Consider the following 16,795-nt stretch of genomic DNA (forward strand, 5'->3'; position numbering starts at 1 on the left):
GAAGGCCATGTCCCCATAGAGGCCTCATTGGCTATGACCTGATTGACAGGCTAGACTCCACCCCTTCGTTCTGAATCCTCTCAAATTGACAAAGGGGTCTATAACGACCACAGTGGGCCTCCTATGGGCTGATGTCACATCCATCAGACACAGCTTTGCACTGACTGCCTCACCGGGCCCTCCCGGCCAATGACGTCGTCTACAGATGAAGCTTTAGAGAGGGAGATTGACTAACTCGGTGGAGCAAATGGTTAAGGTCAGCACATCCACGCAAGGATCCAGCAGAAAACAGAATCCCTCTGGGAAGTGTTCGGCTCGAGTGAGTCTAACGAAGGGTTGACTGGCAGTTATGGTGAAGAAGGGTGGAGAGCAAGGGGGAGGGGTGGAGCAAAATCAAATGAACAAATTTTAAACTTTTCGGTCCTTGCACGCTGGGGAACCAGGCTGTGAGAGCGGGGACTGGCCCAGCCATTTCTTCTGTGACTGCCCTCTGAGAATTTCGCAGCTCCACCAACAGCGCCATGTTGGGGCAGAGCATCTGGCAGGTGGACCACCTCCGTGGTCCGAAGGAGCCACTAGGAGGAGGGTCCTGGGAAAAAGTTGCCATTTTCTGTGGAAAACAAGTGGCAGTTACTGGTGGCAATGACCATGTTCTTTGGGTCTGCAATTTGCTGCCCTTTTCTTTATACCAAGACGCCAAGTGCTAAAGACATCAGGATGCTTAAGTTCATCTGTGAAATGGAAAAAGCATTGTCAGAAGCCCGGCATCTGGAAAATGGATCAAGCTCAGCTGAACTTAACAGCATACTGGTTATGCTTGTAGATAAACTGAATATATGAATGCTAAGTGAAAACAATCTCTAAAATGATGGGATGACTTGGAGATCTGCAGACATGGGTAGCAGAACCCACGAGGGACATTGAACGCGTTTTCCAGAAGCTTCTCTACCTCTGTGACATCAGGTCCTTCCGGATGCCCAAACCTGTCGGTGTGCAATCCATTCCAACTCATAGCGACCCCGGGGGACAGGGTGGAGCCCCTCCCTCAAGCTATCATCAGGCTGTCATCTCTCTGGAAGCACACCACCCTTCTTTCTTCTGCGGAGTGGCTGGTGGATTTGAACAGATGAACTTTCCGGTAGCAGCTGAGCGCTTCCCCACTGGCCCATCAGACGCTCATGGCCGCAGGCAACTCCACAATACAGCCTTGTGTTGGTGCACAGTGCTTTGAGATCCTCTCCCCAAAATAAGCTCACACATCAGCCTGGACCCTGGCTCTGCCTTCCGCGGGCACCCAGCTCAGCCAGCCCTACAGCAGCCCAGACAGGAGCACTCTGACTGCCCCACCTCCCAATGCCCGTGACACATTGCCACGGCCTTGATTCCACTCAGAGAGGCCCGTGGGACAGAGGAGAACTGTCCCAGAGGGATTCTAAGGCTGTCAATCTGTCTGGACACAGATGGCCCCATCTTTCTCCCACAGAGCAGCTAGTGGGTTCTCTCCGTTGACCTTTCAGTTCACCGCTGAGCGCTTAACCACTGTGGGACCGGGGCTCCTCTGTTTCACATCAGAAAGGCCAGGTGACTTGCCAAGGTCACGGAGTCAGTGTGCGAGGGGTCCTAAATTTCTGGGAAGGGTGGAATCAGAGAGCGGTGAAGGGCCCACCCGGTGGTGGGCTGAACCAACAGCTCTGCGGTGCACGTGCGTGAGACCAAGTTGAAGCGGCAGGTGTGTATTTCTATATAGTTTTACCACGCAAAACCTGTTTTAATTTAAAACGGTTCAATAGAGTGAATCAAGGGAGATGCATGGGGAGATCTGAGGAGGACAAAGCGGGCATGAGGTGCCCACCGAGGGAGCTGCAAGGGGATTCCTGGCCAGGGGCGTGTGGTCCTTCAGGTCTGTGGTCGGGACGCTGAGCTGAAGCTGCTCGGCCAGGGAGGGGCTTTCTTTCCCCAACGGCATTCTGATCTGGGGAAGGTGTGGAGGGGACAGGGTGGGGGTCGATTAGGAGGGGCTGGACAGAGCTGGGCTGTGAGAAGGAGCTGTGGTTCGGCATCGGACTGATAATGGGAAGGTCAGCAGTTCAAACCCACCAGCCACTCTGAGGGAGAAGGAGGAGGCTCTCCGCTCCCATGAAGACTGGAGAATTAGGAAACTCTATTTTGGGTCAGAACCGACTTCATGGCAGTAGGCTGCAGGTGATGACGAGGTGTTCAGGAAGTGAGGAAGGACAGGTGCTCCCTCTTTGAATCTGGGAGAGGTCGGCCCCAGAGAGCCCTGGGAGCTCAGCACCCTATTCCAGGGCCCAAGGTTGGGAGAGTTGCAGCAAAACTGGTAACAGGCTTCCTGGTTGTGGGGTCAGGCCTGGGGCAGGCAGAGAGAGAGAGAAAGAGAGAATGCAGTGTGTGTGTGTGTGTGTGTGTGTGTGTGTGTGTATGCATGCATGCATGCATGCGCACACACCCTCACGTATGAGTGCCATTTCCTCAATGGGGCGGGGCACTTGATGGACGTACCTCAGCTAAGCAAAGTCTCTGGGAAGCTAAATGGCTTTCCTCAGGTCCCTCGGGAGCCCTGGGTGGTGCCAGTGGTCAAGCCCTGAGCTTACAACAGTGGAGAGGCTGGCAGTTCAAACCCACCAGAGGCCCCTTGTCCCCGCCAACTCTTTCTAAAATATCATGACCTTGGAAACTCTCTGGGGCGGGCCTTCGTGAATTAGAGTCGGCTCTGCAGCCACAAACAGCAAGGCCATATGGCCTCGAGGGTCAGCTAGCTGGACCTCTTAGGCACCACCACCTCCCCAGCCTCCCCCAAAGTCCTGCCTTGGAAGCAAATGGAGCCCAACCAGGTGCCATGGCACAGATTCCAACTCATAGCGTGTCCGCACGGACCTGCTTTCCCATGGTTTCTGAGGGTGGTCAGGGTCCGAAGTCCACCTTCAGGGCAGTCTTCTGAGGTCCCCCTGCGTGTGTGCAATGAACAGCGCAGTGCCCACTCCGCAGCACCACCCTGTCATGAGCCGCTGGCCTTAATCCAGGAGCTCTGGGGCCCAATGGGAGGCCCTGGGGCTGCTGACCACAAGGTCGGCCAGCAATTCAACTCCACTGGCCAAGAGGTGGCGATTGCCTCCTGCCCAGACTGACGGGCGCCTCGGGAACCCTCGGGACAGTTCCCCTCTGCCCTGTGGGGTCCCCAGGAGACAGAGCTGGCACCACGGCAGAAGCTCTGCTCTGGGTTTCTCCCTCAGTCCAGGGGGAGACGGCACCCCGGCTGCCATGGCCTCCGCTTCCCTCTGCTCCCATGACCCCAGCTCCAGGAGGGCTCAGCGGTGGGCCACAGCCTCCCCTGAATACCACCACCCTCCCCAGTCCCCCACCCCCAATGAGGGGCCTACACGCACTCGTTGGGGTGCGAAGCAGCCCTTTCCTCACGGATCCCTGAAAGATGATGGCGGGAGACCTTTCGCTTGTCCGGGTGGGGTTTGGGGCCGGGATGTCTGAATTGCTGCTTTTTACGACAGGAAGGGAGCTGCCTTCGGCAGGGTTCCCAACTCCTCCCTCAATGTCCCTCTCTGCTTCATGAGCTTGGGGCCCTCTTGGTCCGCAGATATCAAATGAAGATGAAGTTCCCAGACTGGTGGGCCACGTGGACAGCTGTTCTCACTCCTCATTTTGCCCAGGCCACTGCCCAGGCTCAGCCCTCAAGCCAGGCTGGCGCACAGGACCTGGCCCAGCAGCCAGGGGAGACCTTGGCCTGCGTGGCCAAGCCTAAGGCTGCCGGGGAGGTCAGGGTAGTGGCTGGGGTCCCCCTGGACCCTGAGAAACTTACTTAAGAGAGGAGGGCCTGGAATAGGTCTGGATGTCACAGCTGGGAGGGGTCCTGCCCTAATTCCTTTGTATGTGAACCCTTTCATTCAGAAGTGATGTGTAATACCCTGTTTTGCAAATGAGGAGGCTTGGGGGCCCAGAGAACTGGTGGGTAGGGATTTGAACCCTGAGACCTCTGACACCCCAATCTCCACACCAGCGCTGCTTCTAAGCAGTGGGGGAGGGGAGGAAGCTGGGCTGGGACCCTCAGGGCCAGGGGCATAGGTCCAAGTGGGCAGGGAGCCCTGTGTTCGATTCCGTTTCCAGGGTTTCCTCCGAGATCCCCTGAGAGACCTGAGCCCCCACCCCACCCAGCTTCCTGCAGCTGCCGCTGGCTGCCCCGGGCCACCCCGAGCAGGCCTGGGGTCAGTGGGTCTGGAGCACAGCCAAGGGGCCCACCAGGGGGGCAGGCGCCACGGGAGGAAGGATGACGGCCGCCAGGGCCCTCCCGGAACAAAGCCGGGGTGGGAGGCGGCCTGGTGCCTCGCCCCCGCCTCCCCCACACACCCGTCCCTCCGCCAAGCTGCCGCGACGACAACGCAGCATGGCCGGGCGCGGGGCCACCCTGCTGCCGCTCACCCTGCAGCTCTTCTGTCTGGCACTGGTCGTTGGACTGACCGGGGGTAAGTGGGGCACCAGCGCTGGAGGGTGATGGGTGGGTTCCCATTTGGGGCTGAAGGAAGAGTCACCCCGGCTCTTCGCATCCTTGTCCCGGGCGCCCCTCAAGCCGGCTTCAGGCCACCCCGACGGTCAGCAGAGGGGTGGCCCCCGCAGGCCTCAGAGCAGGGGTCCCTGCAGCCAGGGAGGGGCCTTCCTGCTCTGGCCTTGGGAGGAATTTCTGCAGGCAGCTGTGGAGGACAGGAATCTGAAGTCAATTATTTGTCTTGAGAAAGGGGGGAAAAGTGGAGGCCACGTTGGGAGCTGACTTAGAGTCTCATGTCTGGCTCTCCCTCTGCGGCAGCCTGGAATCGGGGAGCCAGGACAGGAATGGGGGGGTGGGGGATGAGAGGAGCAGGGACAATCACAAATCCTCAGGCATTCTCTGCAGGGCTCCCAGGCAAGGACCACCAGCCTCTCCCTGGGCCCCTTATTGTGTCTGAACCCCCTATCGCTGGAGCAGGCCTGGGGCACAGCGGGATCGTGGAGGGGCTGTCCACCCGGAAGAGTCCTGCGTGGGTGGAAGGTGTTGAGGGTGCTGACCCATCCTGGGTGGGCCTTCACTGGATCGGCAAGGGACAGCGAGTGGCATTCTGGGGGACTTCTACATAAGGAGGGGCTGTAGCCCCAACATGGACCCAGGTGTCTGTATAGTCGGGGCACTAGGACAGCAGGTGGCACTTGGAAGTTGCTGCTGGGGACTCCAAGGGCTGTCCTTCGGAAGGACCCCATGCGGCAGAGGGGCAGCAGGTCTGGACGCTTCTCCTCCCTGGAGGAGACAGAGCCTGACGGGGTTGGGAGACTGGGCCCCTGATTTCTGGCTTGGGCAGCTGGGTGAATGAGGGTGGCAGCTCCAACTGGGAGAACTTGGAGCAATTCAGGTTTGCAAGAAGGACACATTGGGCTCTGGCTAGAATCCACCCCTTGGTGGTGGCGGTGGGGATGAGGGGTGGGTGACTGTGCCCTCCTCACAGGCCTAATGTCCCTGGGGAATCCTTGGCCAGCCGTGGCCCTGCCTGGCTGAGCTGCCCCTGTGGGAAAGCCCTCCTTCCACCTGAATAATGGGGGAGGGACCAGTCTGTAGGACTGTCTGTGGGACCAGTCATCTTTGTCAACCTGCACTTTCCCCAAGGGTGCCCTGGTGGACCAGCAGTTAAGTGTTTGGCTATTCACCAAAAGGCTGGCAGTTCGAACCCACCAGCTGGCCCACTGGGAGAAAGATGAGGCGGACAGCTCAGGAAACCTGGGAGGTTCCCTGCTGAGACTCTGTGACGGGGAGGGGGGGGGTTGTGTTGGTGGGGTTTGCTTTCCTGACTTCAGGAGCAGTGAGAAGGAGAGGTGCTGGTCCCTGCCCACCCCCTACCCCCAGGCCGGGCCTTGAACGAAGGCCCCCTCGTCCCTCCCTCAGCATGGGCCTTCACCGGGTTTGGGCCTCCTCAGCCCCTTTCTACAGCCAACGCCCACTTTCTGGGCCCCACCCCTACTCCACATGGAGGTCCCCAGAGTCCTCTGCACAGGGGGTGGGAGCAGGGGAGCAGTTGAAAGTGGAGATAATTGCTAGCTCCCTGAGAAGACCGCCCCCACCCCCTGCTCCCAGGGAGGTTAAGGCTGCCCCCATCCCTAGGTAAGCTTGGGGGATCTGACCCTTCATCACCATGTCTGGGGGCTCTGCAGGTCTCACATCTGCCCAGGGTGGGGAATGGTCACTTTTGTCTCCTCGGTGTCTCCTCCACCCTTCCCAAGCACCCTCCCAAATGACCATCTCAGAGGACAGGCCCAGGGGACCCCACTGGCTCCTTGCCTGCAGATCCATCCAGACTCTTGTGCCTTTCAGGTGGGGTGGTCTCCACAGAGCGCACCAGGCTTGCTCACACCTATGACCACCAGCAGCAGCCCCCCCACCACCACTCCTCAGCCCCTGCTGGGGCTCCCCTGGAGGAGAGACTGGGCCGGCTGGAGGCTGAGGTGGTGAGGCTCCGGGAGCAGGTATCATTGTGGGGTAGGGGTTGGGGGTCCGGTGAGCTGGAGCAGTGGCGGTGTGTGTGCAGGGGTGGAGCGTGAGCAGCCTAACCCACCCCCCACCCACCCCACACACACACATCGTGGAGATCTTTCTGACTCACAGGGACACTACAGGACATCACCAAACTGCTCCCTGGGGGTTATAAGGCTGTAAACCTTTACTGAAGCCCACAGCCTCCCTCCCCTGAAGAGGCTGGTGGATTTCAACTGCCGTGGTGCAGCAGAGGCTCAGCACTGAAGCCTCTGCGCCATTAGGGCTCCTTTTGAGAGAGATGCAAACCACACAGAAAGCTGTCAGCCGCGAGGCCCCTCCCGCCGGATAGTTCTCTCTTCCCCACCTTTGGCGGACTTTTATGGACCCATCTGTTGTGCAATGGGAGCCCCTGAGTGGCTCAAGCAGTTAAGTGCTTGGCGGCTGCTAACCACAAGGCTGGAGGTTCAAGTCCATGCTGAGGGCTCTCAGTAGAAAGGCCTGGTGAATAATCAGCCCTTTGAAAGGCCCCTGGAGCACAGCTCCGCACTAATGGACATGGGTCACCTTGAGTGCTGCCAATCATTGGGGTCAACAGTTCAAATCCACTAGCTGCTCCCAGGGAGAAAGATGAGGTTTTTTTGCTCCTGTGAAGGTTTTCAGTCTTGGAAACCCAAAGGGGCAGTTCTACTCTGTCCTATAGGGTCGAGAGGAGTCTGGATTGATTCGATGACAGTGGAATGTTTTAGTTTTATAGATAGAAGTTTTGTTTTATATTCAAGTTTAGAAGTGATCTAGTTTTCTATTCTGTGCAAGCGAGGGGCCCGGGCCCCTAGAACTGTGACTCTGAACTGATGTTACCTGGGGGGGGGGTGCGCGGGGAGGGAACCCGCCTGCATGCTTTTCTCTCCTTCCCCCCATATCCACACCCCACTGTCCACCTGCAGAACAAGGACTTGCAGGCCCGGGTGAGGCAGCTGGAGGCCTGTGAGTGCCACCCAGTGACCCCTCCATGCTGGGCACTGGGCCAGGCCTGGCCTGAGGGCGCCCGCTGGGAGCCGGACGCCTGCACGACCTGCTTCTGCCAGGAAGGGACTTCGCGCTGTAGTCCCAAACTCGGCCTTCCCCAGTGTCCGGGTGAGTGCTGTCCCCCTGCGCTGGGACTCCGGGGCCAGGCGAGGGCCCTGGGGCCCCTAGCAACAGCAGGCACGGTGTGCTCCGCAGGTTGCAACCACAAGGGTCAGCCCTATAGCGAAGGGGAGACCTTCTCCCCAGATGCCTGCACCACCTGCCAGTGCCTGGTGAGTTCCTGTGACCCTCCTGGTGGGTGGGGAGTGTCCCGCACCTGGCCCCTCTGATTTGGTGTGGAGGGTGTCTGTCTGTCTTCCTGTGTCACTCCCCTCAAGTTATGTCCCTCTCTTCCTCGCCCCTCCAGCTGGCTTCCTGGGCTTCCAAGGGGGCTGGGGAGAAGCAAGAGGGGAAGGGTGGAGGCAGGACATGCCTTTTCTGTCCACACACTCCACCCCTGCTCAGCTCTTGCCTCCGACCTGCTCCAGCTCAGGTGGGGTTCAGTTGGGGAGACGCTGCCACCCTCCCACTCCTTAGCCACCACTCTGCTTCTCCCCAGGACAGGACGGTGACCTGTACCCAGAAGCCGTGCCCAGTGGGACCCTGCCCTGAGCCCGGAACATGCTGCCCACATTGTGAGCCAGGTTAGCTCTCGCCATCCCGGTCTGTCCCCTGAGCATGACCCGTTGTGGGGGAGCTGCCCACTCACATCTAGGAAACTTAAGAGTGGCTCTGGGCTGGGAGGGACTGGCGGGGGCTCTGGAAGTCATAGGTTGCCTGTTTTTGCTCTCATTGAGAAGATAAGCTGTAATATAGCGAATAGAGCACAGGGAGCCCTGGTTATGCATTGGGCTGCTAATCGCGAGGTTAGCGGTTCGAAACCACCAGTTGCTGCATGGGAGAAAGAGGAGGCTTTCTATTCCTGTAAAGTGTGACACGGGGGCAGTTCTACCCTGTCCTATAGGGTCACTATGAGTCAGTATTGACTCGGTGGCAGTGCGTTTGAATAGAGCACAAGACTTCAGATCCAGTTTGACAGATGAAGAGGAAACAGGTGGGATGTGGTAGTGGTCTTCACAGACAGAGGGTCACCTGAGCAGGGTCAGAAGGACAAGGCATCAGGAAAGGAGTATGCAAAAGAGAGGGTACAAGAAGGTCTATGCAGAAATTCCCGCTGGGAAGATTGGGGGATGGCAGGGGGAGGGCTGCAAAAAGTTTTGGCCTTTGGCTTTTCGTCTGTGGGCAGTGGGGAGGCATTGTTGACGGGTGGAGAGCCGAGTATGTTGTATGTTTTCAATGTCAGGTGACATTGAGTCGGTTCCAACTCATAGCAACCCTGTACACAATGGAACAGAACGCGGCCTGGCCCCTCACATTCCCAGGTTGCAACCACCAGGTCAACCCATCCTGTGTTGGGCCGGGTTGACTAGAGAGACACATCCAGTGACACTCATGTATGTGTAAGAAAGAGTTTTACATCAAGAAGTCATCACAGATCAGGAAAACATCCCAGCCCAGTCTGTAAGCCTGATACGAGTCCACAAGTCCCTCTTCAGACTCACGCAGCCACATGCAATGATGCAGAATGAAGCAGGCAGATCACAGGTCGGTGGGCACAAAAATCTTGTGGATCCAATGGCTGGTGGTAGAAACACCACAGGGCTCTAACATGTCCCAGAGTAGCTTACAGGCAGGAAGGTGAAGGGAGAGAGAGAGAGAGAGAGAGAGAGAGAGAGAGAGAGAGAGAGAGAGAAGCTGGTCTCCAGAGAGCCATTTATCTCGGTCGCACCTCCAAAGGAGGCCATCAAACTGCAACCTGATTGACAGGCTGAACTCCACCCACATCTTCTTACAGGTGCCGTGTTGGTACCATCAAACCTATCTCACTGCCTCTTCTTCACGCACCCTCTACTTTACCAAGCGCGATGTCCTCTCCTTGTAACATGTCCAAAATACATGAGACGAAGTCCCCTAATCCTGACTCTCTCCTGCATCCTGCTGGACTCCTTCCAACACAAGATGCATCCATGCTCTGGCATGCCAGGGCACACTCTGTATTGTTCACCAGCTCTATGGTTTAAGGGCACCCGTTCTTCTTCGGTACGAGCTGACCCGAAGATCATGGTGTGGGTCTGGTGCACTTTGTCCTTTAGCACTTTAAAAGCACCTTGTTGGCAGATTAACCCAATGTAGCAAGTCACTGAACTTCTTGACGCTGCTCCCCTGGGTATTGCTTGTGCACCCTAATCAAAGGGAATGTTTGACAACGTCCGTCTTGTTTCCATTCGCCACAGTGTTGCCGTGGGTCTAGTTGTGAGGGTTTGGGTTTTCTTTATATCGAGATGTGCTCTGGGCTGACACCTGTCGGCTCTGATCTCTGTCCGTATGTGTTGCAGGCCCTCACGTTGTGCGTCATCCGCTGGTTGCTAATGAACCCCCCCACCCCCCACCCCGCTGGCCCTGGTGCCACGTTCTTCTTCAGGTAGCTCAGCTTTGGGAGGATAGGCTCAGCGTGCAGATGGAAGAGAGAGAGCCCAGGGGCAGCCCTGAGGCACTCCTCCTCTGACCTTAAACCACTTGGGATCCCCATATTCTGCTCCAAGGGCTGCTTCTTGATCAATCTATAGATTGCGCAAAAGGTAGTGTGTTCAAAAGGGTGTGAGCTAGATGCAAGAGTGGCCCAGGCCTGGAGCCAACAAGGCCCCAAGCTGCAGACCAGGCAGGAGCTGCTGACTGGTTAGGGTTCATAGAATCACGGAGGCAGTACTTGGCCAACTAGGAGGACAGCCACGTCAGTGACATGAAGAAAGGAAGAGAAGGCGGCAGCTCTGGGGTGTGTGTGTGTGTGTGTGTGTGTGTGTGTGTGTGTGTGTGTGTTGGAATCAGGGGCACGGTGTGGCCAGAGTTAGCAAAAATAAATAACTAGATGCATAGATGCATAAATAAATAAGCAGGACATACCATTCAATTTGATCTCAAATAAGCAACATCTAGCTCTTCAATGTAAGTATGGAATCAGTACTGAAGCCTGCACGCTTCGGCGTCTAGTTTACCGCGTTGTATCCAGCCGTTGCATCTTCTGAAGGGTCTCTGCTGGTGATGAGCGGATGGATGCAGGCTGGAGATACTGCCTGGGGCGCTTGGGAGGAAACTTTGGGGACTTGACGGATCTCAAAGAGACACACACCCAGCGTGAAGGACCCGCGGTGCCTTGTGGCCACCGCCGGCCCATCAGACTCCTTTAGTGAAGTGAGAAGAGCCACCTCTCGCTGAAGCATTTCTCTGATGGAGAGGGCTAGAGACGTAGGCATGCCTCATCGTAGTGGTGCCTCGATCGATTGAACTCTGAGGGGTGGTTTGTCTTTTGGCAAATGGAAGGTTTGTGGCAACCCTGCACGGAGCTCGCCTTGTGGTGCCACCTTTCCAGCCACACGTGCCCACGGTGTGTCTCCGTGTCACGTTTTGGCCACTTTCATAATCTCTCAAACCCTTCCATAATGGTACTGCCCATGCCACCGACTACCGTGTCGTGTAGACATGGCTTTTACATGCACCGGGGCACAGGACTCACTTTATTGCCACGGTCTGGACCCCGCAGACAGTATCTCTAAGGTCTGCCTAAGCCAGCCACCTCACTGCCACCAGCTGGAAAGGTGTTGCCGGGTGCCATCAAGTCGGCTCTGACCCATAGCGACCCTAGGCATGACGGAATGAAACACTGCCTGGTCCTGTGCCACCCTCACCACCGTTGCTATGCCCAAGCCCATTGTTGCAGCCACTGTGCCAATCCATTTCATTGAGGGCTGTGTTAGTTCAGGTAGACTAGAGAAACAAATCCAGGTAGACTCATATGTGTATAAGAAAGAGCTTTATATACAAGAACAATTGAATATTGAGAAAGCATCCCAGCCCAGTCCAGATCAAGTCCATAAGTCCGATATTAGCCCACATGTCTGACAGTAATCTATAAAGTCCTCTTCAGACTCACAAAACACATGCAATGACGCTGAATGCAGAAAGATCATAGGCCAGTGGGTGGGCAGTCTGGTGGATCCAGTGGCAGTGGAAGCGTCTCAGTGCTGGTGTGGGTCTCCATGTGGCTCCTCCGGCTCCAGAGCTCTCGTGTAATTCCATGTGTCTTGTCAGCAGGAATGTCTCACAGGGAGCAAAGGAATGTCCCACCTCCAGTGAGCTAGTTGTCTCCTTAGTGCAGCGGTTCTCACCTGTGGATCACAACCCCTTTGGGGGTAGCAAACTTACAGTTATGAAGTAGCAACGAAAGTAACTTTATGGTTGGGGAGGTCACCACAACACAAGGAGCTGTATTAAAAGGTGGCGGTATTAGGAAGGTTGAGAACCACTGTGTTAGTGCCTCCAAATGAGGTCATCAAGCTGCGACCAGATCGACAGGCTAAACTCCACCCCTTCACTCTTAAGTCTCAAATTGACAGCAGATTACGTAACTACCACAAAGGCCTTCCTCTTTATTGCTGCCCCATCCGCTTTACCAAGTATGATGTCCTTCTCCAGGGACTGGTCTCTCCTGACAACATGTCCAAAGTATGTGAGACGAACTCTTGCCATCCTTGCCTCCCAGGAGCACTCTGGCCTCACTCCTTCCGAGACAGATCGGTGTGTCCTTTGAGCGGTCCATGGTGCTTCCAGTGTTCTTCTCCAGCGCCACCAGTCAAGTCCATCGATTCTCCTTCGGTCCTCCTGATTCAGTGTCCAGCTTTCAAACGCACAGGAGGCCATGGCGTCTTAAGACCATGGTTTGGGTCAGGCGCACCTTAGTACTCAGAGTAACATCCTTGTTTAGGTCTTGTGCAGCAATTTACCTAACGCACTGCATCTTTTGACTGTTGCTTCCACGAGCATTGATTGTGGATCCAAGCAAGACACAATCCTTGACAATGTCAACCTTTTCTGCATTTATCACGATGTTACCTTTCGGTCCGATTGTGAGGATTTGGGTCTCGTTGGCATTGACTCATAACCCACACTGAAGGCTGCCATCTTTGATCTCCATCAGCAAGTGCTGGGAGTCCTCCTCACTTTCAGCGACCCACGCTGTGTCATCTGCATGTCACAGGCTGTTAATAAGCCTTCCTCCACCCTCTTCATATAACCCGGCTTCTCTGATTACCTGCTTGTGGTAAGAGGAAGCAATCCCGATGCACACCTTTCCTGATTTTAAGCCCTGCAGTGTTCCCTTCTGCTTCCTGATCCGTGTACACGTTTTGAATGAGCACAATGAAGTGTTCAAGAACTGCCATTCCTCTCAAGGCCATGCATAGTTTGTTACGCCGCACAGTTGAATACGTTGGCAGAGTCAATAACACACAAGGAAACATCTTTCTGGTATTCTCTGCTTTGAGCCAAGATCCATCTGACGTCAGCAATGATACCCCTTGTTCCACGTCCTCTTCGGAGTCTGGCCTGAACCTCTGGCAGCTCCCTGTCATGTACTGCTGCAACCAATGTTGGGTGAACTTCAGCAAAATTTTACTTGTGTGCGACATTGGTAATAGGATTCTGTAGTTCGAGCGCTCTGTTGGGCCACCTGTCTGTGGGACTGGACACAAATATGGATGTCTTCCAGTCAGTTGGCCAAGTAGCTGTCTTCCAAAGTTCCTGGCACAGACGAGTGAGTTGTGTCTACGTGTAAACATTGTCATGGCTTCCCCTGGAGGGACATCTGTGAGGAGGGTCCCTGTACTCTCACCCCAGGCCTCTGCGTCACTCACTCAGGGGCCTGGTCCTGATCTTGCAGGCTGCCCTGGAGGCCGTGGGCCTGGGGAGACATGGCACTCGGAGCCCTGTGTCACCTGCACCTGCCGGGTAAGAGAATGGGTCTAGCTCTCCCTGCTGTGTGGCCTCGAAGTGCCAAGCTCCCTGTGGGGACCAGCCAGGGTGGCCACTGCTGCCCCAGAAATGGCCTGAACCACCCTGCCTGCCAGGCCAGCCGAGGGTCCGGCTCGGGCAGTGCAGGGGAAAGGGCTCAGTGTTTGCCCTGCAGGCAGGGACTGTGCTGTGCCAGCGGCCTTCATGCCCAGAGCTGAATTGCCTGGAGAGTTACACCCCACCTGGGGAGTGCTGCCCGGTCTGCCGACCAGGTGACCCCACCCCTCCCTTCACCCATCCTGCATGGGGCATGCCTCCCCTGGGGCCATGTTCCCCCACCCTGTCATCTAACTATGTCCTGGACACCATGGCACAACCCCACCCCGCAGGCTGTGAGTACGAGGGGAAGCCCTATGAGGAGGGGGCCGATTTTCTGTCCAGTTCCAACCCCTGTCTCCGATGCTCCTGCCTGGTGAGTCTGTCCCCTCTGCTCAACCCCTGTTCCCACTTCGTGCCCTCCCCCACATCTTCCTGGTACCCTCCATCCCTTCCCTGTGCCCTCCCCCCCCAAGGGCACCCTGCATCCTCCCACCCCGTCCTCCCTGGGAGCAGAGCTGGGGGCATTCCAGCTGCTGGTACATTCCAGAGGAGCCTGGTTCGCTGTGTGCCCATGACGTGCCCGCCCAGCCCCTGCCCCGAGCCAGTGCAGAGGCCTGGCCACTGCTGCCCCGTTTGCCTAGGTAAGTGTCTGCACCTGCCTGTGGATACCAGGTCCACCCAGCTGGCCTCGGGGCTAGGCTCGGGCAGTGCTGAACGATGCCTGGTGGACCCTGCACCTGAGCTGCATGCTGGAGCTCACAGTCCAGTCGGCACTGCCTCTTGGGCTTTGTCCGGCTCTCAGCTGGTCGCCCCGGGTCTCGCTCCCCAGCTGCTGGGTGGCCAAGAATGGTCCTGCGCCCCTTAGCGCTGTTTGGCAAATGTTGACTGGTGCCACCTGGGTGGTGAACATGCTGGTCTGTGAGCCAGAAGGCTGGGGCTGGAAGCCATCCGGAAACAGCTGGAAAGAATGTCTGCCAATCTCCTGTTGAAAAATTAGCCACTGGAAGTCAGAGTTGATTTGATGGTTGGATTATGACATTTGGGGCGCCTCAAACATGTAAGCCCTGTGGCCTGCCCTGCAGGCGACCGGCAGAGGGCGCCCCCGGCCCACGTAGTTGGCGGTACTTTGGAAACTCAGCAGAAGGTGGACACCTGGGGGACTGCTTCCTGGGAGCCTCGGGAGGGATGGGAGATGGCTGAGTGAGAGGTTTGGAATATCACAGGCCTCCCCAGGAGAGGGGACAGAGTGACCAAAGGTGGGAGCGTGTTAGGTGGACAGGTGAAAGTGGCAGGGACTATCTTAAAGGGCGGTGGGGTCTGGCCGGAGGTAGGGGAGGGGTGTGTGGCTGTGCCCTGGTCTGCTCTGGGCTCTGGCAGGAAGTGGGTCCAGGTAGCTCCCATCTGCCTCTTCTCTGCTCTGCCCCCAGGCTGCTCAGAAGGTGCCATTCACTGGGCACACGGCCAAGAGCGGGCCCCGCCCGGGGACCCCTGTCGGATCTGCAGGTGCCTGGTGAGTCCCCTGTTCTCCCCGCCCAGCTCCCTCACCGCCCCCCACCCCACCCACGCCCCACGCCACCCAGCAAATCCCAGGAGCAGCAGCAGTTGGCGCAGGACCCTGGGACCATCCAGGAGTGTGTTTCGCAACAAGTTAGCCCTCTCTGTGCCGGGCGCTCTGGGCCTTGACACTCAGCTAGGCCGACTGCCATGGGCCGTGGGCACACAGGACAGGAGTGTGAGCGAGCGCTAGGAAGAGGGCACTCGTGGATTGATATCGGTGCCACGTGGAGATGATACGCTTTAGGACATCCAGGCTAAAGGGAATAGGTTGTTGACCGGAGCTTGAGTTGTTTTCTTGTTATTTTTTCAATTTGAATCCTAGGCGAAAGCCCCACCCATTGCCCCCCCGGAGACGATTCTGAGGCATGGCGACCCAGGGGAGCGGGGGAGAACTGTGCCCCGCAGGGCTTATGTAGGGGGCTAGCTCATCATACGGTTGGGTACCCCAGATCCAGGAAGTCTTTGTGGAGGGGGCAGGGCAGGGGCCTGCTGTAGGCCTTAGAGGGGGAGTATGCTTTGAGCAGGTGTGTGGGGAGGGAGTGGCACCAGGCACGGGAGGGATAGAGAGGTAGGAACAGGTAGCTGGAACCACAGAGCTTCCCAATGGCCTGTGAAGGCCCCAGCCCCCACGTGACCAGGTCTCCGTGCACACTGGCCCCATGCCCCCACCTCCCCTGTGAGTGAGACACGTATGAGGCTGGGGCAGCGGCTTCAGGGTAGCACAGGCATCCAGGTGTGAATACGGGGCTGGGGAGGACAGGGGTCACTTTGGAAAGGGCTCCTGGGGGACAATCAGCAGCTGCGGTTGGTTAAAAAGCAGCTTCTGCGGGCAGACGCCCCACGGGACACGTCCTCTCATGTTACACCCGGAGCAGTCTTATGCAGACAGCTCTGTCACTGTCCCCTTTTTCAGATGTGTCCACGGCATCTCAGAGAGCTTATGTAACATGAACCCACCCCCACCCCGCCCACAAAAAACCCACACCCGCTGTCCCGACTGCCCCACAGGGTCTCTAAAATGGCCACGTCTACCTGCCAGCCTTTTGGCTCAAAGCCGAGTGCTTTAACCACGGGGCCACCAGGGCTCCTTGTACATGCTGGGCGACAAATCAAACAAGACCAAACTCACTGCCAGAGTCGAGTCCCTCTCACAGGGACCCTAGAGGACAGAGGAGAACTGCCCCTTTGGGTTTCTGAGGCTATACATCTATATGGAGAAGACAGCCTCATCTTTCTCCCGAGGAACTGCTGGTGGAGTCGAACTGCTGACCCTGCAATTAGCAGCCCGGTGCATCGCCCACCCAGCCACCAGGGCTCCTACAAATTGCGTAAATGGTTCAAATCTCTTTCTGCCGCCTGACTGAGCCCTGGTGGCCCCTCCCCCTGGCCACTTCCCCACTACCAGGAGGGCCACCTCCAGTGCCACCAGCAGGAGTGTGCCAGCCTGTGTCCATATCCTGCCCGGCCCCTCCCAGGCACCTGCTGCCCCGTGTGTGACGGTGAGTCCCTGAGCAAGGCAGGAGCCTGGTACCAGAGACAGGAGGGGCGTGGCACAGCTGCGGGGGTGGGGGTGGGGGGTCTCTGAGGAAGGCCAGAATAGGGGCAGGGAGGGGCCCCTGGGGCAGGTCTAAGGCCCTTTCCCCCACACAGGCTGTTTCCTGAATGGGAGGGAGTACAGCAGTGGGGAGCCCGTGGCCTCGGGGGACA

General features: G+C 57.3%; 1 protein-coding gene across 1 annotated transcript in view; it reads left to right on the forward strand.

The window, feature by feature from the left end:
* The first annotated feature begins 4,414 nt into the window (after nt 1-4,414).
* LOC101640374 (kielin cysteine rich BMP regulator) overlaps nt 4,415-16,795 on the forward strand; it is a 25,905-nt gene continuing 13,524 nt past the window's right edge. Inside the window, exons 1-10 of the mRNA XM_030885279.1 lie at nt 4,415-4,493; nt 6,362-6,513; nt 7,468-7,657; nt 7,745-7,821; nt 8,148-8,232; nt 13,822-13,904; nt 14,079-14,172; nt 14,959-15,041; nt 16,494-16,587; nt 16,739-16,795. The exon at nt 16,739-16,795 is cut by the window's right edge and continues 12 nt beyond it. Of these exons, the coding sequence (XP_030741139.1) occupies nt 4,415-4,493; nt 6,362-6,513; nt 7,468-7,657; nt 7,745-7,821; nt 8,148-8,232; nt 13,822-13,904; nt 14,079-14,172; nt 14,959-15,041; nt 16,494-16,587; nt 16,739-16,795 (994 nt within the window). The remainder of the gene's footprint in view (nt 4,494-6,361; nt 6,514-7,467; nt 7,658-7,744; nt 7,822-8,147; nt 8,233-13,821; nt 13,905-14,078; nt 14,173-14,958; nt 15,042-16,493; nt 16,588-16,738) is intronic.

The sequence above is a fragment of the Echinops telfairi genome, unplaced genomic scaffold (genome assembly GCF_000313985.2).
Source record: "Echinops telfairi isolate 266 unplaced genomic scaffold, ASM31398v2 ScPeMD7_23;HRSCAF=83, whole genome shotgun sequence".
Taxonomy (NCBI): domain Eukaryota; kingdom Metazoa; phylum Chordata; class Mammalia; order Afrosoricida; family Tenrecidae; genus Echinops; species Echinops telfairi.